General features: G+C 45.1%; 1 protein-coding gene across 14 annotated transcripts in view; it reads right to left on the reverse strand.

The window, feature by feature from the left end:
- Window positions 1-4,507: 4,507 nt before the first annotated feature.
- ACOT11 (acyl-CoA thioesterase 11) overlaps window positions 4,508-23,603 on the reverse strand; it is a 791,760-nt gene continuing 772,664 nt past the window's right edge. For all 14 annotated transcript variants that reach the window (XM_086952551.1, XM_086952558.1, XM_086952565.1 and 11 more), the window contains one exon: window positions 4,508-5,930. In XM_086952551.1, the coding sequence (XP_086808677.1) occupies window positions 5,775-5,930 (156 nt within the window). In that variant the 3' untranslated portion in view covers window positions 4,508-5,774. The remainder of the gene's footprint in view (window positions 5,931-23,603) is intronic.

Below are 23,603 nucleotides of genomic sequence, written 5' to 3' on the forward strand. Positions count from 1 at the left end.
GGAGTTGTCCCAGGCTGAGGGGGGGGGGGGGGAACAGAGGATGAGGACCTCCATCTTGTCTGAGTTCAGCTTCAGACGGCTGTTCTTCATCAATTCGGCATAGGCTTTCATCCCTACGTGGAGGTTGGTTTTGGCGGTGAGGGGACCCTTGGTGAGGGACAGGATCAGCTGTGTGTTGTCGGCGTAGAAGATGATGTTGAGGTTGTGCAGTCTGGCGATGTGGCCGAGCGGGGCCATGTAGCTGTTGAGCAATGTTGTGTAGCAGGGATTCTGCTCCTACACAGAACTGTGCATAGAGACTCAGGACCTCAGTGAATTACGGTGTGCCAAAACTCTCCTTCGTACCCAAAATTCCCTACCAGACTAGCATCAGTGTCTCATTGGCTCTTCCATAACCCCAATGATTAGACAACCCAGAACATGGAACTTAGATGATCTCAGGCAGAGTGGAACACATGAACACTCTCTTTTGTTATACTAACAGACCAGTCCAAAACAGGGAGTAAATAAAGACATGTGCAAGTTTGAAATATTTATTTCTAATGCGCAGTATCTTAGATAATACAAGCAGATATATTATAAGCAACAAGATTATCAGCATAGTTACTATTCCATAAAATACAAAGGGAGAAAGCATGTTATAATGCTAAATAGAAACAGGTTTAAAATATACCTATATTTCACCCTTCCTTGCCAGAACGTGATTTTATATCTACAGAAGGTCTCTTTGGGATTACATAGGCGGCCCCATACCTCTGGCATTTAGCAGAAGTGGATCACATCAAATTCTGCACCAGCTCTCAGCATACGAATGTTCTCCAAGTGTGTGTGAGCATGCCTTTGCAGTGCATTATTAAACGCGCCAAAATCAGAGGTGGCCACAGCTGCATATATGTTATGTCTAGAACGTGCGCTGATCCGTCCGAACAACAACCACTGTGTTGAAATAACCTTGAAGGCCTCGGCACTCACTGTTCAGACTAAGCTTACCAAGCAAGGCTGCTAGTACAGAAAAACATGTTATTCTCGTGTGAAGCAAAACACTCTGCTAAACTCTAAACATTTATTATAATGTGTGCAGAAGGCAGCAGAAACGAAAAATGGTGTTTAAACTTCTAATAAGCTCATGTCAACTTAACACAGTGTGAATGCAAAGCTCAGCCCCATGACAGTTGGGCTGAGGGATGATCCTTGAGGTACGCCGCAGATGATCTCGGAGGCTTCGGAGCGGAAGTGGGGGGAGGCGGACACTCTGGGTTCTGACGGAGAGGAAGGAGGTGGTCCATTCCAGAGCCTGGTTTTGGATTGCTGCGTTGTGGAGGCGTGTGCATAGAGTGCGGTGGCAGACAGTGTCAAAGGCGGCCGACAGGTTCAGGAGGATGAGGACCACTCTTCCACCATTGTCCAGCAGGGCCCTGATGTCATCGGTGGCAGCGATGAGGGCAGTTTCGGTGCTGTGGAACACGGACTGGGATGGGTCCAGGATGTTGTTCTCCTCGAGGTAGCTGGTCAGATGTTTGTTGACGCTTTTCTCGATGACCTTCGCTGGGAACAAGAGCAGGGAGATGGGCCAGAAGTTCTTGAGGTCCCTCGGATCCGCCTAGGTTTCTTGAGAAGGGCGTTGATCTCGGCATGCTTCCAGCTCTCCGGGAAGGTCACGGTCTCGAAGGAGATGTTGATGGCCTTTCGGAGGTGGGGTGCGATGGTGGTGCTGGCTTTGTTGAAGATGTGGTAAGGGAATTGGTCTGACGGGGAACCGGAGTGGTTGGTTGTCATGATTTTGATGGTGTCCTCGTCATTGATGTTGGTCCAAGTAAGCAGGGGGTCGCTGTGGGTGGTGGCTGTGGGGTGGTGAGGTTGTTCAAGCTGTTGTGGATGTCTGCGATCTTGCGATGGAAGGTGACCAGGGCGTCACACAGGTCTTGCGATGGTGGGATGTTAGTGTTGGAGCTGGAGAGTTCCTTCACGATGTTGTAGAGCTCCTTGCTGTTGTGTGCGTTGTTGCGAATGGCGTTCTTGTGGTCTGCGTGGTTCTCTGAGGTCTGTTCCCATTGCCATTTTTCACTAGTTTTCGTCAGGTTTGCTTGGAGGTCTGCTGTTAACCAGCTGGCATTCTTGTTGGTGCGTCTATTGGAGGGTTTCTTGATTGGGGCGAAAGTGTTGGCGCAGTCGTCGATCCAGCATCTGAGGTTGCTGGTGTCGGGGGTGGTGGAGTCGGCGGGTGGTCTTCGGTGATTTTGCTCCAGCTGCGGTGGTGCATGGTGGGTTTCCGGAAGGTTAAGTGAATGCAGCGATGGTCGGTCTAGTGGAGTTGGGTGGTGTGGCTGAAGGAGACGTGGGAGCTTGCAGAGAAGATGGAGTCAGTCGTGTGGCCGGCGGAGTGGGTCGGCGTTTTGATGAGCTGTCTCAGTTCAAGTTTGGCGAGGTAGGCGATCAGGGTGGTGGAGTTGGTGTTGTTCTCGAGGTGGAAGTTCAGGTCTCCGACGATGATGTGGTCTGTGGAGGCGAAAGCCTGCGTGCTGACGAAGTCGGCGATGGAGTCGCTGAACTGAGGCCGGGGGCGGGGGGTCTGTAGATATGAGTTCCTCTGAGGGAGTTGTTATCAGTGTGGATCTGGAAGTGCAGGTGTTCGGCGGTGCTGAGGGGGTCGTCGGAGTTGGTCGAGACCTTGAGGATGTTCTTGTGGATGATGGCGATTCCACCTCCTACTCCGTTGGTGCGGTCTCTGCGGGTGATCTTGTAGCCGTCCGGGATGGCTATGGCGATGTTGGGTGCCAAGGAGTCTTTCATCCAGGTCTCGGTCAGGAAGGCGACGTCTGGGGCGGTTGAGTCGACTAGGTCACAGAGTTCAATGGCGTGTTTGCGGGCGGAGGTGTTGAGAAGAATGCATCTGAGGTGGTTGCGATCTTTCCTGGTGGGTGGTTTGGCGGATCGGATGCTGGCGAAGCTGCAGTTGCGGCAGCAGAAGGGACCGTGGGTGCGCTACGGGGCGGCCAGGAAGCAGGTGTGTGATTGTCCGGTTTTCGAGTACGTGGATGGTGCTAGCATCGTAGCGGAGACTGGCGTTGTGGCGTCCACGGGGGCAAGGGGTTCTGGCGCTGGGCGCGGATGGGTGCAGACGGGCTTGCCTTAGGCATGCCTTTGCCACTGCCGCCATATAAGGGGAGGTGGTAGGGAGGAGCAGCTGGAAGCGGGGCGGCGAATGGGCAAGCAGGGGGGCGGGCCGCTGGGGATGCACCAGCGGGAAAACGGGCGGAGAGCCGGGGCACAGAAGGTAGGCAAAAGGGGCAAAAGCACACCGGGCACAGAAGGCAAAAAAAGGGGCAAAACAAAAAGGGCACAAAAAGTCACGGTTCTGAGTGGTTGCATCCTGGTAGGCTGACACATACCAAAGGGTGATACCTGATTCATGAGAAAAGAATGAAGTTCAGTCATAAGAAATTAAATTAATTTATGCTGTGTACACATCTGTCAGTATTATGTTTGTGAAGGAAGGAGAATGTGTGTGAGTACTACGTGACTAATACTGGGAGATTCTCAAACGGGACAGTGTGGCATTAAAGCTATATTGCGATATGTACGTAGGAGATACGGTCTAATGTGTTTGTAGGGTGGAGCAAGGGGGTTTATTTGTGGTGAATGTGGATGTTCAAGTATCTTCAGGACTATGGTCATGTTCTTACTTATGCTTTTTCCCCTTTCATATTTTTTACAGGTTTAGAGGTACAGAGAGTGGTGCCAGTCGTGTTTGGGTGGGTTTTCACAGTGCCTGGGTCAAGGGTGGCATTGGCTGATATATTAGGTGTTTGAGATCAGTCATATTCTTCTAGGGGTATGAGATGCTTAAGTGGAATTCTGGACCATTCCAAACGCCCTGTGTACTCCGTGTCGAGGTTATTGTGCTGAGGTGAGAAATGACGATATTGTGTTGTTTTCTCTGTGCATGCTTACAATTTTATGCCCCAGACTTTGCTAATCACATTGTAATTAAAGACTCTTCTCTCTTGCTTATCATTCAGCCATTGCACATGGTTAGTTAATAGAAAAGAGATAAGAAAGTCTAAAATTATGACTGGATCAGTAAGACCAGGCCCACAAAACGGTCAACAGATTAGAGGTATTTCACATAGTTCAAAATGAAGTGAAACTTGAAAAAAGAGGTAGTCCATAAGTACTGTACAACATTGTCATGTGCAGTCGCCCTCACCTGTTGCTAACTCTGCTTACAAAAAATGTAGTTGCAGACGTATAATTGACAAAAGCCCCTGCAACCATCTGGGTAACATTCTGCTCAATACCAGCAATACATCCAAACGCCCACAGATGAGTAAACCTGAAACTTGATACGCATGTTCTATCAATTGTCAAACATTTTTCCTAAATTTCATTTTATGGGATAAAAATGCTCTATATAAGAAACGAAACAATCAATACAGAGTTTCCAAGGAGGTTGGAAGGATGGGTAAACAGGGCCCGGTTTATAGCAAGACACAAACAGACAAGCCTGTACCATACAAAATATTTTATTTTTTACTATTTTGCTGTCACTCACCAAACGCCACCACTACCATAATCAATCCTTAAATACAAAATGGCAAACAGGAATAAAAGAAAATCAGGTTAGGACTAAAAAGTAATCCTTCTATGGCAATTGAAGTAGATTTATGCTAGATTGGACTTGGATGACGCACATAAATGTCCAAAAATACAGAACAATTAGTTTTGATTCCCATCAAGGAATTCCTCAATCCATTTTGTGCAAATTTACAACAGATTTCATATTTTTTAACATAGCAAAGTAGCAGTTATTTGTTCAAAATAGTACATCAAAGTACTGCAAGAACATATTCGCTCCTGCATCAGACCGTGAAAATGCCCGACAAGGTGTTTTCAAAGTCCTAATGTTCATTGTGTGAAAGGATCCCTCTTAGCCACTATGTTCTGTATAATGTCACTGAAGAGTTGGAATTGTAATGTTTTATTGATGTGTTTTTTAAATTGCATTTATCATATTCGATCCTCTCTGATTTATTACCTGGTGTAATGTTTAATTAATTAAATGTTGGATATGGTGCAGTAAAAATATAATTAACTGGGAAGACTTCTATAAATGCACATGACTACAACGGTTTCAAGGCATGCAGTTTTACTAAAAATGCCTGTTGTCCAAGCTCTTATATGGTGCCTGAAGCAAAAAGCTTGTTACCGTCAGTTCTTTAATAAAAAACAATAAATGTTATTTACTGCCGCCTTTGTGAAAGTGCATTTCTTTACCCATTGTGATAAATAGAAATAGGCCCAACATACTCTTATAATGCGTGCCTGATTGACAGTATATAAACAGTTTATCTACATAACAGAAAAGGAGTCAATGCCCAAATACTAGCCACAATTGTACTGATAATCCAAGGGACGTTAGCTGAGGTTATGACATGTGTCAATTAGACATTAAAGATAATGAGATAGCAACACCTACTTGTTTCTACTTCCATGCTCGACTTTAGTTCGTACCATTGGCATATTATGCTAAGAGGCTTATTCGTTATGTTGCAAACTCCCATCATGCCCGTTTCATTAGCATTTTCGTTGAACGACAAATGTTGATGAACTCAGTACTACTAAATCACCTATATGTACTGTAGAGTAGGCTCTTCCTTTGGTAGATACAAGTGAGTTAATCTGGCGACCACTTCCCCTTATTGTGTGTGGGCCCTGCAAACTTTACATGCACCAAGCCACTCGTGATCTATGAAAAGGATGCCCTGGTGCTGATGTTAAAGATTCTGGAGTCCCACAGAAAGATCATCTTTGTTCTTTTCGAGAAATGATTCGCAGTTTTGGAAAGTAGTGTAGAGCTCAGAGGATAGTCCAGCAATGTTTGCAGTGATGTACGAGACAAATCCAGGGGTAAATTGGTTGTAATATGAAATCTAAAAAACAGAAAGAAGAAGTCATTTACAATGAAATGCCACCTTTCCATCAGATTAATGATACCCCGGTTGATTTTTCAGGGACTGGGTAGAACTTCTTAGGCGGTATAAGAAGCATGCACACACATTGATCTGTTTCTAATGGGTGTTCTAACTCTGATGTTAAAGGGGCTTGCATCACAGTATTTCTTAACTGGATAGAATGAATATAAAATAAAATATACTTTAACAGAAAATATTTTACAAAAACATCTATGACCATCAACTGTGTTTTAACAAAAGTACTAAAGTGCATCTAAGATCATTACATATTGTATTCTCACTTGTGTTAATTTACAATTGAAATAATTTTCAAATATGGGAATTAATTGCCTCTGCTGTTAATATATATATTGTACTGATAGGAGTACTGACATGTATCCCTGGTGAGAAGCGCTTAAAGAAATTAACTGTAGGAAGATAAATAAGTAAATGCATTTTGCTTACACATGTATAAACAACTTTGTACAACAAATAAAGACAAACAGTGGCAATGCCAATAGGTTTGGCCTGGACTGTGTGTTTAATGTGTTTTTATGTAAAGAAGTGTATTTTTCTCCAGGAGTTTTATATAGCGCGAAATGGACCCGAAGGTATCAGGTATCAGAGCGCTTTACATGAGCACCAGTTGTGTTACACGATGACTCGTTCATTTTTGTTAGGCACAGGGCGAAGAAGTGATTTGCCCAGAATCAAAGGATGTTGAGTGTCGTGGCCGAGACACGAACCCGGTTCACCAGATTTGAGGTCAACAGCAATTTTTGAAGTAAGTACTAAGAATGGTACAGACATATTTTATATAAGTGGAAACTACCAGGGAAAATATTAAATTATAAGTAGGGCTCCCGGTTTTCCGTTTATACGGATTTTTACATATAAATACAGACGGAAAACTATTTTTCCTTTTTCTGTATTTAAATTTAGAAATGGCAAAATACGAGTAAATGTTGTACTGCAGCTGTGCTTCAGAGTTGCCGCGCCACGACCCTGTTCAAGATGCTTGAAATTCCTTTCAGTTCCTCCCAATCGGGGTCTTTTAGTGACCTACTGTTGACCTATTGGCTCAAGGTCTTTTAGTGACGGCCGTGTCCCTGAGCCAATGGAGTACAGCGCCACACCGAGTGGCCTCTTGGCACACGGCCATGCGCTGACGTCTGCAGCCCACAATGTGTCATCTCAAAGGCTGCATCAGAAAGGACACCAAATTTCCCCTGAAACCAACAAAAATTGCCACGGTCCGTTTGAGAGGGAAGTTAAGTTATATGTCATTGCACTGTGCACTGGGGGTTGGAATAGTGTTGGGCAGGTAGGATTCAGTGACTACTTTACGCTAGAGATGGATGCTCCTGCTTTAGGATTTCTTGCAGGCTCTCATATTTACATGCGCGGAGTGTAGCGACGGGAGCCTCCCTGCGCGTACATTAATGTTCACCCATTCTCATCATTAACACCCCCTTTGTATTTCTCAGTCTAGGCAACGCCTTTCGAACCCAGACATGCCCTTCGCTCAGCAAAGACTTGTGATCGCCTAATTACATTCGCTTTACTGTTGATCTCCGCGATAGGAACAGGATAAAACGAGAGGACATCGGAACAGAATGTGAACTTGGAATCCCCAGGTTGCGCAGCATTCCTGGCTGGCAGATTAGGAAGCAAAGAAACCTCTACAGTCTACACCTTGTAAACGGAAAATACTTTCTTAAATGAATAAAAGAAGGACCACAATCAGATAAAACCACTGTGAGAGGGGATGCTTTTGTAAAAAAAAAAGCCAAGATTTAAGGTTTAAGTTGCTGCTCTGAAAGGTACTGCAGTGTCACCTGTTTGCCAACCCAACATTTAGAGCAGCTGCAGCTTCAGTCACTAATCACTAACATAAGAGGATATATGCCCAGATTTTACCAATGCAAGCCGTTGACTAGACCTGCCGACTTTGGAGCTGGGAAACCAAGTAAGGGTAGGTCTGCTGGCCAGGCTGCTGGGATGACGTCGGGGAGCAGGCAACCTTCTGAGGTTGGGGTCCTGGCGGTGCAATGCTGAAACAGATATTGGCATAGAACGAAAGCGGTGATACTTAATGTTTCAACGATACCACTCAGACAGGCTGCTGACCTGGTCGGGCACCAGAGACTCTCCTGAGGGGGTGGGCAGAACTGAATGTGCTCACCATTGGCGACTGCTATAGAGAAGGGACACTCCTGGTGGAGCAGGAGATGCAAAAAGATCTGGACCTCCCAGCCACGTATTTCCTGTTATAAGGGAAAATATTGGGTATGGTGCAAGAGCTATGGGGACATGGGCACTCTGAACTGGCCACGCCTGAAGCCCTGTAGTTATTATTCACTACAGGAGGAGTGGGAAGATTGCAGTCACGGCCGGCATGACTCGAGGGTGGGGGAGGGAGATCGGTGGGGGAGGGGCATGGGTGGGGTGGGAGACCGGTTTAATTTTAATAAAAAAAATATATATAACTTACATTAGCCGGCACGATCTGGTCCTGCGTCGTCTCTGTTTCTATGCTCCTCGCAGGAAGCCGCCAGCCTCCCGCCCCTTCTATAAACCAATCACAATGCTGCAATGGCAGCGTTGTGATTGGTTGGGACGGCAGCCAGCCAGGCACCTATGGGGAGGCCATTTTCTCTATGTAGGCTGAGAAAATGGCAGAGTGCGCATGACGGGTCAGTCAGGGCCCACAACATTGGGCTAGCCACTCCTCCCCTGTTGCAGGACCGCCCATCCACAACCAAACCCTTCTTCTTTCTTGCAGTGCGAGAAGCAGTAACATAAAAGGATATCTATACCATTTTATGTTACTGTTTCTCGCACTGCGAGAAAGCAGTGCGGCGACGCTCCTCCACCCACATGGAGGAGCCGTCCCTGGAAGATTGACTTTCTGGTTTTACAAGACACTCCTGAACATGTTCACGGCCCCCTCACTACTTGAGGGCCTGATGGGGACCCTCCTCCAAACACATCTCATAGATAAGCAATGGTCGAGGGTGTTGGGGGAATAGACACTAAGCGTTTAGCAATGCAAAGCTTACAAATCTGAAGTTTATTTATCTCCACGCAATCTACCCAACCCGTAAGCGGTTAGCGAAAATGTTCTCCACACTGTCCAAACTTGTACCAGATGTGCTCTAGCCAATGCCGATTGGGGGTAGAAAGAAGCACATGAGCGAGAAAGCAACACGTTTAGCTGGGGAGAGAGGTAGTTTGGTAGGGGGAGAAGCACGAGGGAGTGAGTGCAATATGGAGTCAAGGGGGAGTATTTGGTGTAGGGCGGCTATTTGGTGGGTGGGGAGAAGCACAAGTGGAGAGATCACTGGATAACATGTACTCCAATGGAACAGTAATAGACAGCTAGTGAGAGATGTGGTAAAGAGACTGTGCTCAAGAGGAGGGAGAATCACATGGTGGACATCGTGGGGCAAGGAAAGAATGAGTAAGAAACAAGTCAATGAGATGACGAAGCCAATCAGTAAGTAAACAATGTGTGGGTTGTAAGTCTACGTAAGTTCTTGGCAAGTCCACAATAGGTCTTTTGTAACCAGATCTCTTTGCTTTCTGGTGGGCTCTTCCATGACATCTTACGGTTCTTACTGCTGCAGGCTCTCGTGTATTGGACATGTCTACAGTGTGAGGAGGCTACAATTTGATGTGATGTTCATTTATGTACAGTGCTTAGAAACCAAAGAAGTGTGGTTAAAGTGCTATATAAAACAGGTATCTTGTGGTTCTTGTGTGTCAATGTGTTGACGGTTAGAGGAGGCAGCTCTGTGATGTCCTGCATTTACAGGGCAGAGAAACCCAAGAAGTGTGGTTGAAGTGCTATTTGAAAACAGGTTATTGGTATTATTGAGGAGGTTTCTTGTGTGTCAATGTGTGGCCAGTAAGAGGAGGCTGCATTGTGATGTCCTCTATTGACAAGGATTAGAATCCAGAGAAGTCCGGTTGAAGTGCTATACAAAACAGGAGAAACCTACTGCCGCCTTTATTTATTTATTTATTCAACTTATAAGGCGAACAGCTACCCGCAGTGGGTTTCCCGGCGCCAAGGGACAGATCAAAAGAATGAAAAGAGAGCAACCATAAGTCAATTACTGAGGAGGACAGCCAAGTCATTACTGAAAGAGCCATGTTTTAAGTCCCTTGCGGAAATGAAAAAGATTGGTTTCTGTTTTTAAGACAACAGGCAAAGCATTCCTGAATTTCGGGCCCAGGTGGGAGAAAGAGCGGCCGCCCATCTTTACCAGCCTGAATCTCGGAATCACAAAATCACCTATCCCAGAGGATCTCAAAGAACGACTGGGTTGGTAAGCTTGGATAAGATCATGTAGATATGCAGGAGCTGAGCCTTGTTTAATCTTAAAAATATAACAGAGCCTTGAATTTAATTCGACTGGCAATCCTAAACCAGTGAAGATCTTGAAGTGCTTGGGAAACGGAGGCTCTCCGAGGGACATGAAGTAGAAGCTGTGCAGCCGTGTTCTGCACAACCTGAAGTTTATATAGTGTTGCTAGGTCAGCTTCTAAATAAAGAACATTTCCGTAGTCCAGGCGGGAAACAACCAACGCCTGGACTACTGTCCACTGTGTGGAGACAGGAAGCATCCAAAGGATTTTTTGGAGCCATTTTAGAGTAACAAAGCAGATGGAAGCTACCTTTACTACCTGCTGGCGCATCGTAAGCTTCTCATCAATGAGGAATCCGAGGTTGCGCACCTGGGCAACAGGTTGAGGAATGAGGCCCATTTCATTGGGCCAATGTTGAGGACCCCATGAATCTCTTCCCTTTCCCAGGATAACAACCTCGGTCTTGTCTCCATTAAGTTTAAGAAAGTTACTGCGCATCCACACAGAGACCCGAGTCAATCCTTGTTTTAAAACGGAGATTTTGCCACCTTCCATATTTGAAAGAGAAAAGATAATTTGCGTATCATCGGCGTAGGAAAATAAGGTGAGGCCAGCTTCCTCCACTATGGTGGCCAGGGGTCTAACGTAAATATTAAATAATAGAGGGCTCAAAATAGACCCCTGGGGAACGCCGTACGCTGAAGAGCAAACTTTGGAGGCGGCTTTGGCAGAAAAAACCTGGAATGTGCGGCCACTTAAAAAAGAGGCCACCCAAGCCAGAGCAGGACCCTCAACTCCTAGAGACCGAAGAGATGCGAGAAGGATGGAATGTGACACCGTATCGAAAGCCGCACTCAAATCAAGAAGTATGAGCGCAGATGTTTCTCCGCAATCGATACAGTGACGCAATCTCTCGGTGACTCCTAAAAGCGTAGTTTCAGTGGAGTGATTTGACCTAAAGCCAGATTGGTATGGATGCAGGAAGCCTGAGCTTTCCACAAAATGAGTCAGCTGTGTATTGATATGCCTTTCTAAGATCTTAGAAAAGATAGGCAACAGGAGATGGGCCTGAAATTAGACAAATTAGAAGGGTCAGCTCCGCTCCGGCCTTCTTTAAGAGAGGAACTATCATTGCATGTTTCCACTCCTGTGGAACATGGGCCTCTCTCAAGGAGGAATTAAGAAGTTCCATCAAGACACAGCGGGAGTCCAGATCAAGTAGTTTCAAGATCTAGACTTAGAGGGTCGCGCGGGGAACCTGATTTAATGCTTTAGGATGTTGCATAGCAGTCTGAGCTACTGTGCAACATGACTCAAAGTAAATAAAAACAAAGTGCTATGGTGCAGCCCAGGCTGGTGTGCAACATCTCTAAAAAAACATTAACAACGCCAACTAGCTGTACACGAGCCATATGGCTTTGTTAATGTTTTTAAAGGAATGAGGCGTTACTGTCACAATGGCCCCCTGTGGACAAGCGGGGAACAAGGTTGGAGTCTCTGCATTGGCACAACATCCTGAGATTCTGGGCAAATCACTGAAACTCCCCGTGCCTAAAAAATAAAAATGAATGTGGCCTTGTGTAAAGTAAATAAGGCTCATGTAAAGCGCTCTAATACCTTCAGGTAGAGCTTGCGCTATATAAACCTTTCACAAATAAAATAAAGGCAACAAGAGGAAGGAGGGTGTGAAATAATGGAGATATGGTGAGTGGGTGAAAAAGAATGACGGGGTGACGAAAAGTAAAAAAAAAAAAATTCAACAGTATCTTAAGGGGTCTGTGGCCAGTGGAAGGTCACTGGACACAGGAAGCAGGACTTGGTCCATGCTCCAAGAAGGGATGAAGAATGAAGCTGGTGGTGAGGAGGAGACGCCGAACAATAGGAAGAAAGAAAACAAAAGTAATGGGGGACCCAACCAATGGTAAGTAAAGGGAAATAATAGACAGATTCTAAACCCCATTTAAGCTTTTTGTTTTTTAAAGAACAATAGGTTTCGCTGACAGCGCATGCACACTATAGGCAAAACCTAGGCAGGTTAATGTTATTATTGCTGAGGGCTCTTGTGTGTCGATGTCTGGGTAGTGAGTGGAGGTTATGCTGTAAGCTGATGGTTTCCAAGTGTGCTGTTACGAGGTGCTGTCTCGCTGCCTTTTCTACTACAATGTTGCTTCTGCAGCTCTTAGTTCAGTGGGGCGACATCTACCATGGACACTTGCAAGGGAGGGAAGGCAAAACGAACTTATCCCTGAAACAAGGAGGAACTCTGAAAGGGCAACTGGGGAATTTGAGGTGGGGGCTGTGCAAATCAAGCAGAGGAAGTGAATCCCTACGTGTGTCAAAGTTCACCGGAAGGATGAATGCAGCCGGCAGCGGAGGTCCTGAAGGGGCAGTCAGGGTCTTAATGGCCTATGGGGCAATCAGGCAGTGTCCAACAGGCTGGTCTGACAGGTAAGTGTGAGGGTCGTTATTCTTGCCAATTTGTGGCCCCGATTTATGGTCTGCTGGGACGTTTTTTTACTGTTTATCTCCCGATAGTAAAACAAACAAACATTGTCTACAGCAATTTCAAATCCATGCAGTCTTCCATACCTTGCAAATCACTTATTCAGCTTAGCATTTTAAATTCAAAACAGTCCTAATTTGCAAACGTAGGCAACTTTTTTAACTGTCGAATTCACTAATGCAGCAACTTTTATTTTGGTGCCCGGGCCTATTTTGTGTCCCAGTTTGACCCTGGGGCAGTCTGCAATGAGGAAGCAGGAGTGAGGTTGATAACCATACAACTCCTAGTTTTGACCTATACAGCAATCCATTGTTTAACCTCGTTTGGGTTCATATTTTCAAAACGGATGGTTTTACTTTGCAGTGCAGAGTTATTAAACCATCCTAAGGAAGGATCGAGTGTCCCCTCACTTGTCTCCTTCTAGCGGATGTGAGAAACAGGAAAGGCACTGCGGTTTTATTGCTAGTTCACTTGCCGTATACAGGAAGAACATGACTTGTTACTGTGATATACAGTTTATTTCAGTACATCTATATATTCGTATAGTCTATTTTGAACAGCTTTTACCGTTAGAAGTTTTTTAACACTGAACCTTGTACAACTCATGTGGTGTCCAGTATCAAATGTGGAAACTCCCCGATGAGGAGTTCATATTAAATTAGTGAAGGAGGTTGAAAGGTGTCAGCGGTCAATATGAGCGAGAAATCCACCCAAGTCTTTCTTTACTTCACAAACTGAATGAACTTTCACATAATTTGATGGTGATCTCTCCAATTGAAAGGATTTTCCCCAGTCTGGGACATCATTTGCAGCCTAAACCAAAAGAACTTGTATATTATTGTTCCTTATTTTGATGAAGAAAAGTTGGAGAGAGGTTACTATGGACAGGGTTGAAACCATTTATGTGTGATTTTGTGTCATTCATCAGTTGATTTATTAGCATTTTATTAGGATGTGGCTGTGTCTTATAATATTTTTGATTGTAATCCAATCATCTATTTGTAATCCAATCATCTATCTAATGCAAATACACTGTTAAATGTCCTTGTTTTAACACATAAGTGCTTAAGCAAATGTGCTAAAAAATCTCATATATATACATATACATACACACATATATATACATACATACACATTATATATATATATATATATATATATATATATATATATATATATATATATATATATATATATATATTACCTACTGGCGGTCGCCAGTAGGTAGTTATAGTTAGGATTTTTTTCAATGTTAAATCTCAAAATTCTATTTGGAATAACTTTGGCGCCGGTTGACGAATCTGCGTGAAAATTTCCTCAAAATGGCCTCGCGGCGTTCCGGTCCTTCCCTGAAAGTTTGGGGGGGATTCGTCAAGCGGGGGCCGAGATAAAAGGGGGGTCCCAAAACGCGTTTTCCCCATGTTAATTTCCATAGGGCGGTCGATTTCACTTTTAGCCCGAACGGCTGAATGGATTTCCACCAAACTTGGCAAAATTGTAGGGACTGGTAGCCCGATGTGCCTTTGCTATGTCTCAAGATATGTGCTCCAGTGGATTTTGAGTAATTAAGGTTCAAAAAAATATATATATCTATAGCCGCGCTCCGGTGCGCGCACCAGGGAGCGCTCCGGGCGCGTGACGCGAGGTGCGCATGGAAAGCTGATTGGCTCTCGGGTGTCTGTAAACATTTGAAACAGTCCAGAGCGGCCGCCATCTTGTGTCTCGGTAAAATCGAGACATAAGAGGTGGCTAAAACAAAGAGGGAACTGACCATAAGGCGTCAGGGATAGACCCCTTTGACCCCCTAGGTTTGATGTGGGGGCTATAAAAGGGCCCCGCGGGGCATTTAAAATAATTTTTTTTTTTTCGTTTTGCGCGGGGGAAGCGCCCGGTACGCGCACCAGGTAGCGCACCGGGGAGCGTAAAATGAGGGAAAAAGATGACAGAGTTTTAAAAAAAAAGAAGTTTTTATTTAGAAATTGGAGGTAGTTCTAAAAAGAACTTTTTTTTTTCTTCTTTTTGTTGTTTTATATTTTTTTTGTGTTTTTTGAACTTTTTGAACTTTTTTTGGCTTTTCAAAACAGTTTTATATTTTTTTTGTATTTTTTTAGGGGGAGAAACAAAAAAAGGGAATTGAAACTGGCTCAACTGGAGCAAAAAAACAAAAAACCCAAAAAATTACTTCTTTTTGGGGCACTTGTGATTATCACCTGCAAGGACAATGAGCTTAACGCTTTTTTCGCCATAGGCGATAAGCTTGCCACATGCAGAACAAGTGATTTTAAAATCAGCAAATCTCGGCTGAATGCAAGGCATCTCCTCGGATGTGTCTGGTTCTGATGAGGTGGGTTGGTTTCTTTGGGAGGGGGTCCTTGATGACTGGGGGAGGTTACTGGCCAGTTCCCTGAACTCTGCACGAGAGTAGTTGTTTGGGTGCTTTCTGGTCATGTGCCGAATCATGGTATAGTTACCAAAAGAATATTTTTTGTTTGGGTTGCCCCGTGAAAGTTCATCATTGCAGATGAGGCAAGTCACCTTGGGCGCATTCACCTTTTTTTTCCCCTCTGGGATTGAAAAAAACTGCCATACAATGTGTGGTTTGGGTTTGTAAGGTGTATTTTCTTCTGGCAGCCATCTTCTTCTCCCCACCTCCTCTTCCTCTTCCTCCTCCTCCTGTTCTTGACCACCAATATAATTTGGAGCTGGTCCTCTTGGTGGTTGTGGTGGTGGTGGTGGGGCAGATGCACCAGCTGATGCTACTACTGAAGCCATTATTTGGAGCAAAAAAGTAGAGAGAGCAACAAACAGGTCTTCCTCAGTCAAAGGACAAAGTCAGAATAAGGAAAAAAGGTGGGGTCTTTCATCATTTAGAAAAAAAAACTGTCCTGAACCAATGAGAAGTGTTATTTTCAGGTCACAAGACCAGGGGCTTCATCATTATGAAACTAAAACTGTTATGAACCAATGAAAAGTGTTATTTTCTGCTCACATGACCCGACGCGCTTACGCTACGCGCACGGGGCGTGCAGCGTAAGCGCGTCGGAAGTTTACGTTGTGCGATCGTATTCGCTCGAGTACTTCCGGGTGCGCTTACGCCGTGCGTATCACGCGGTCGCGGCTACGCGATACGTCACGATCATGTTTTCGTTTGCGATATTGGCGCTCACGGGACGCTCCCCGGAGCGCGCCCGGGGGCGCTTTTCAGAAATACACTTTTCGGGGCGCACTCCGGGGCGCGCTCCGGGAGCGCTCCCCCAAAAAATTAAAAAAAAAAAATGGGATAATTGTAGGGACAGGTAGTCCTATTCTGAAGTGGTTTGTAAAAAAATTAACTTTAGAAAAATATGTATTGTGCAACATTGGGCTTAATATATGTTAGAGCCAAAATGTAGCCCAAATGTAGCCCAAAGTAGCCCAATGTAGCCCAAAGATGGCCACCAGAGACCAAAAATTGTAAATGTAGCCCAAATTTCAACTAGATGTAGCCCAACTGTAGCCCAATGACAGAATGTACCAGAGTGTTAAAAAGAACAACTAGAGTGCTAACAGTCTTATTTATAAAGTGAAACTTATAGTTAGGAATTAGCATTAACAAAACCTATGAAATTCACTGAAAAAACCATAGGTTTCACACCAGTTATAGTTAGGAATTAGCATTTAAAAAACCTATGAAATTCACTGAAAAAACCATAGGTTTCACACCGGTTATAGTTAGGAATTAGCATTTAAAAAACCTATTAAATTCACTGAAAAAACCATAGGTTTCACACCAGTTATAGTTAGCTGGAAATTTTACTGATATAAAACCATTGAAATTCCCACGTTATAGTTAGTCAGACTCACTATAACTTGCGCGTGCAATGCACTGCTGATGACATCACATATTACATCACTCATGACATGGTGAGTGACATCACTCATGACATCACTGATGACACCATCCTTGTGACACAGTGACAGACCTCCTCTCAGTGTAAAGTAACCCTTGAGACACATATTCAAAAATAGAAACTGAAATTTTTAAAAAATGGACATACCTATATCAGTTACAACAAGCAATTCTGTACTTCCACTATCTATATACACATCCACTCATTCACCAACAGTTCTATATAGTCACTCATACATATACTCACTCATCATATGAAGAGATACACCTATACATCCTGTTACACACCGACATTCATCCAAAAGTTACTCACACACATATTCACACGTGCAAATAAACTATTGAACAACCATTTATTTGAATATAGAGTTATACACACACTTCCACCTTACTTCTATTGAAAATTACACATATTTATTCTCTTAAACAATCACTTATAGAAACACATACTTATTTAAACAGGAACTCTTACAATCTCTTACTCTCACATATACTCACTTATATACATCAATATTCATATATACTAGATTAAAACATATGTAGTTACTGATAAAGACACTAGTGAGACAGTCATTCACTCACTAACAAACACATATAGACACTCATCCACCCATACAGTCCTGTACATATGCTGTCTTCAAAACACATACAAACAAAGTGTCAGTCACTCATGCATCTATGTGCTAAGTAATACCCCCACCAAACCATATAGACACTCAAACTGATACTAATAAAAATATCAAATAACCCATATACATACGCATGTAGCTACTTATCAACACATGTAGCCACTTCTACACAAAGTGAAACACTAATATATGTATTTAAATATTTAAACATAACTCACTAATATTTATTTTTCAGAAAGACACATATTCACTGGATGGTGTCATCAGTGATGTTATGAGTGATGTCACTCACCATGTCATGAGTGATGTAATATGTGATGTCATCAGCAGTGCATTGCACGCGCAAGTTATAGTGAGTCCGACTAACTATAACGTGGGAATTTCAATGGTTTTATATCAATAAAATTTCCAGCTAACTATAACTGGTGTGAAACCTATGGTTTTTTCAGTGAATATATATATATATATATATATCCAAGCTCCAAAGTACCAAAGCCTCTGAAGAGAAGTGGGGACACTTTGAAAAGCGTCAGGCAACCATGGCACATTGAACTGCTTAAAGGTATCGCTGTACTGGTGGACTGTATGCCATAAAGGCTCTTGCCGCTCGAGTGCTCCTTGTACTTTGGATATTTGGAGCTTGGAGATATATAGATAGATAGATAGATAGATAGATAGATAGATAGATAGATAGATAGATAGATAGATAGATAGATAGATAGATAGATAGACAGATATTCAGGCACTTGAATGAATTGAATGTTTTTTTGTGTATGGACGTGAGACTAATATTTTGAATTTATAGTGATTAGGGATTTTCTGCCTACATTGCTATAAATGTTCACTAAATTCATAACTTTGTATTTCTGTATTTCAGCCTTTCTGGACATTTATGCATTCTTTGTCGGTACCTCATTTAATATCAAATCAGTAATAACCCCATAATTGCCTTGTTTCTGATCTAAAACTCATGTATTGCTGTTTATGTATTTATTCTGTTTAACTCTGCTAAATCGTGAGATTTTTGATGAGGGGTGTAGTCTCTTACCACAACATCATCTAGAGAATTGGAGCTGAATCTGAATAGGTCAAATTTGGTTTGTTCAAATATTGGAGTTCAGATGGTTATTGGGATTCAGCTCCCACACTGGGATTTGACCTGACGTTTTTGTCCTGGGAGCGGCTGCTGTACAAAGACCCTATAGCCAAGGTCAATGCTAACAGGGCATTCTCAGTAGAATTTGGTCTGGGTTCAAACACCTGTCAGGTGCCCGTTTGCCCCCTTACTCTTTGCAGTGCGACTGAACGACTAGCTACGTGGGTGGGGAAGAATTCACTGATATGTGGCTACAGTGGAGCCCACAGTGGGATGACGTTCATCGGATGTCCGGTTATACCTGGCAGACCCAGAGCACTCAACTCCAAAAGTATTGCAAATTCTAGAGGTATTTGGGTCCTCATAAACTGTCATAAGTCTCTGGTATTTCCATTATCCAAAGATGATCAAGGTCCGGATTGGAACTATACTCTAATATGGGAACCCCTGGGATTCACCTATCTTGGGGGATCTTGATGATGGTGGACTACAAATCTGACCAGAATCCTCTAGGAATATAGGACAGACTCGGAGTGCTGGAAAAAAATTCTGATATCATTACTGCGGAGGACGGCTCTCTATGAAATGATCTATCTACCAAAATGTATTTATCTGCTGCAAAACATGCCCTTTGAAACCCGAGATGGGTTTTTCTGGTCTGTAGATGAGGTGATGCGGGCCAGCTGTGGGATGAGGTCACCATGGATAGCTATGATGATCCTTACCATGAAACCCCTGGAGGGCAGAATTGCATTCTCCAACCTATGGTAGTACTGTTTGTTGGGCAGCACAAATGCAGATGGTCAATGATTGGGTCTTCCCCACTCGTCAAGAACCTGGCTACTGGCAGACAGACAGGCTATAGACCTGGAGAGCTACATTCATAGGCAGTATGGAGAGGAAGGGACGTTATCACTGCCTGTCCTGACGGTGACTGTAATTAGCATATGGAAACATTGGACATGGACCCTCGGCTGGAAGGTCAAGTTGATGCTAGAGGTCCCACTGTGGGACTCCGATGTACTGAAAAGGCTGCAGGCCATAGAGGGCAATATAACATGGGGGCTACTGGATATGTATAAGAAAGACGATGTCTGGTGGGACAAGCAGATAATACAATTTCCTGAATTACAGGAGCAGTACCTTTAAAACCAGCAACTAAGAGACCTGCTGCGAGACTACAAGGACTTGTTGCAGGAGGTGCTAGACAAGACACTTTTAGAGTACAGGGTGCTGGGGTCCTCCTGACCAGCCAACACTGGTACTCGAACCTGGTTTCCGGTTTTAAAATCAGCAACTCTGGCTGTAACGCATATCTTGGGTAGAGTATGACAGGTTGAAATCCACATGCAAGCTTGGCTCGTTATAGGCTTGAGGTTTGAACAGAACCTCAAGCTGAGTCAGAGCCAGACACAAGGCTCGAGCTTTCCGTGGCTTGCCCACCTCTAAAGAATAAACTAAGGCAGCTAAGCATATGCATAATATGCAGTCACTAGAAGTGAAAACAAAAACAGAAAATGTATATGATGTACAAAAGAACTGCCTCTAAAAATACAGCAGCAGACCTGATCTAAAGTTGACCCATAGACCAGACGCGAAGAGAACAGCCAGAGGCATGGTGGCCGTAAGCCCACAAAAAACACGCCTAGCATTGGCTAGTGTATTTCAAAAGCGTCCAATAGGAGTAGCAGGGCGTGACAATCACAAAGCCAAAAAGGCAGGTAGCAGCAGCCCCTAAACCGTGTCTCCACAACCTTGACTCACCCCACAGGCATCGCGAGCAACACAACTATGAGAGTCAAACACAATGGGAGGGCGGAGACAGCACACAGAAAACAGAAAACAGCGAAGAAAAGCACAATAGACCACAAGGAAGAGCCACTCGAACAGTGTCCTTGGGGGGCACTGGGTGCAGGCGAATGGCCAGCATAGGGTCAGCACCACTTGCAGCCCAGGCAAGGCCAGAGTCGGAAGCCACACAGAACTTTGGTAGCGAGGGAAGCCTAGAAGCTGCAAAAGCGCGACAGCTAGAAAGGGGTCTCGAGCCAGGGAGGTGCATAAAGTGCAATCAGGACTTAGGAGAAAATCAAGGGATCAGGGGACTGAAAGCTAGGATTATGACAGTCACATGTTCAATTTACCTGAGGCATGGTATACGAATGACCATTGATTCATGATAATTATGATCCATGATGCATGTTGATGTCAATGAACTGACGCTGTTTACACACTAGCAAGCTGTGTCCTCCTTATTGCTTAGGGACTGGTCAAGATTGAATGCAGCGGAAGTAGCCAGAAGGGAGCGCGGTGGTAACTCGCCCATCTGGGAGAGGTTAGGGCCCTAAACGGGGCGCTCGTGAGCAGCAATTTCTCAGAGAACACTCTTTAATTGCCAGAAAGGGCTGGCAAGGAGTATATATTGGGCTAACGCCTGGAGCTGGGAGGACTAACGTGGTAGAGGTGTGAACAACTAACTCGCATTAGTCAGAGGTGTCATTGCAAAGCAAAAATAAAATCAAAATAGTTGGCTTTTCGAAAGAGAAGATGGCACGGCTCGTTGGGTGTAAAGTGGAGTAGGGAAGAGGAGAATGTGGTTGGTTTGGAGGAGGGTTGTCTGGCACCTTCTTCCTCCGCACAGGCACAGACAACACAGGGATTACGTGGCCCTTGTGTTCTCCCCTCAGAGAGACACCCTCCCTTCGCTATGGCAGCGCAATGCATATCCAGGTCATTCGGCGAAGAGAAGTACACTAGGGAAAAAGCTGGACAACACACACACTCTTGTAGACTACTTAACATCAAAGAAAAAAGTAGGTCCGCATAAAGCAAGCCGGGAATATACACAGTAATGCATCCATGCTCCAGGGGAGGGGCAAACATAAAAAGAGGAAGGAAACTTGGCGGACACTACAATAAGAAGCAGCCTCTTGTAGCTTTAATTTACATGGACTATTTTATGTATGTACATCCCAATGTCATTGAGGTTCATACTTGGTTATTGGCACGCTGGTTCAGTTGAGCTGTGGTGTCTGGTCATGAAGGTGCTATAGGATTGTTGTGAATAAACAAACTATAATCCCTGGAGATACCGAATTTTATACTACAACAATTTGGAAACAAGGTGGGATTAAAGCTACATTATTCACAACAACCCTGTGGCGCCCTCATGACCAGACAGCACAGCTCAACTAAAGTGGCAGTGACTTCTGAGCTGAATATTCAAAGAGGCTTTAAGGGAAATGTTATGGGCACATTGCACAACAAACTCATGACTAGAAAGTCACTGTTTGAAATGATGAGGGGAAGATTTACCAGGACTGAGACGGTGCCAGGGTGGATGTGGACAGTTTACCCAAAAGGAACAGTGGTTTGGCGAATGAGGTGGACACTGCACTTATAATTCATGGCGCAGATTGGGCCAAGGTTAAACCTGACAATTTGAGTCAAGAGCTCTCTACATTTAGCGTCCGGGGGCGCCATCTTGGGCTGGGTTGCTCGGGTGAGGCGAGGCCAGTGTCATCATCGCCACACCCCCCGAGTTCCGCCCCTACTTAGGAGTGCTGAATTCTCCAACTCGCGGCAATAGCAGGCTGGTGACCCTGTGGCAGGGGGTCCATGCCTGTAGCTGAGGAAGCTGCAATACGTACTTTACAGGAAGAGACGCTGATTTTAACTAGCGCTCCGCTGCACAAAGCGCAGAGGCGCGCTTTTAACCTTCGGACATTCTTGCTTCTCATTCTCCCCGGATTCCTGGACGCTTACCTGCTCACTCCTCCTGAGTGCACCGGCAGCCGGCTGAGCGCTGATCGCATCGGCGGGCTCTCAGCGGCCGGGGGCGCCATCTTGGGCTGGGTTGCTCGGGTGAGGCGAGGCCAGTGTCATCATCGCCACACCCCCGAGTTCCACCCCTACTTAGGAGTGCTGAATTCTCCAACTCGCGGCTATAGCAGGCTGGTGACCCTGTGGCAGGGGGTCCACGCCTGTAGCTGAGGAAGCTGCAATACGTACTTTACAGGAAGAGACGCTGATTTTAACTAGCGCTCCGCTGCACAAAGCGCAGAGGCGCGCTTTTAACCTTCGGACATTCTTGCTTCTCATTCTCCCCGGATTCCTGGACGCTTACCTGCTCACTCCTCCTGAGTGCACCGGCAGCCAGCTGAGCGCTGATCGCATCGGCGGACTCTCAGCGGCCGGGGGCGCCATCTTGGGCTGGGTTGCTCGGGTGAGGCGAGGCCAGTGTCATCATCGCCACACCCCCCGAGTTCCGCCCCTACTTAAACGGGCCATTATGTGTCAGCGCAGCAGACGAGCGCAGCGGGCGCGACGAAGGCGCGCCGGAGTTGCGCCTGAGTTAAGCCCGTCTGCGCTCGTCCGCGGCCGACCGGGACCCAGGCCCACCCCCCCTGGCCAATTTATGAAGTACTCGTCTTTGGAACTTCTAAGCCTGCGTCCTCATACACCCCACGGTTCTTGCCAGTACTCTCTATCTCCACATATATTGACACGCATTCAACGGCTAGGACTCTCTCCCCCCCCCCCCCCCCTCCCCAGTGAACGACGCTCAGCCTGTTTTACCACCTACTTCTGAGCTTCGACCTGCACCCACTGTAACGCACAGCTTGCGCTGTTATTACCTCAACACCCGGTCCTTCGTTAAAAACCAAATTGAAATTTTTCTATTCCTGAAGGAGGCAAAACCTGACATCCTTTTACTTGCTGAAACTTGGTTAACCCCTTACTCCCTTCCCGATATTCTTGTAGCACTTCCCTCAGAATATTATATTTTGACAGCCAATCGCACATCCGGGAAGGCGGGAGGTGGCGTAGCAGCTATTATCCTGAAATCCCTCCATTTTAGGGAATTACTCTCTCTGACCCTTCCGGACACCGAGAACCTGGTGATCAAGCTTGACACTGAAAGTGGGGCCCTCATCCTGGTGCTGATATACCGCCCTCCCCAATACATGGCCAAGTATCCATCTCTTCTGGCTGAGCAGTTGGCCTCATACGTAGTCAGCTACTCTAAAACCATCCTAATTGGGGATCTAAACTACTGGTTCGACAGCATAGACACAGACACCCAAGCTGCTGAACTAAAAGACCTGCTCACAGATCTTAATTTAAGCCAGCACATTCACTCATCTACCCACCATAAAGGTCA

Source organism: Lissotriton vulgaris, chromosome 1_1 (assembly GCF_964263255.1).
Source record: "Lissotriton vulgaris chromosome 1_1, aLisVul1.2, whole genome shotgun sequence".
In the NCBI taxonomy this organism is placed as follows: domain Eukaryota; kingdom Metazoa; phylum Chordata; class Amphibia; order Caudata; family Salamandridae; genus Lissotriton; species Lissotriton vulgaris.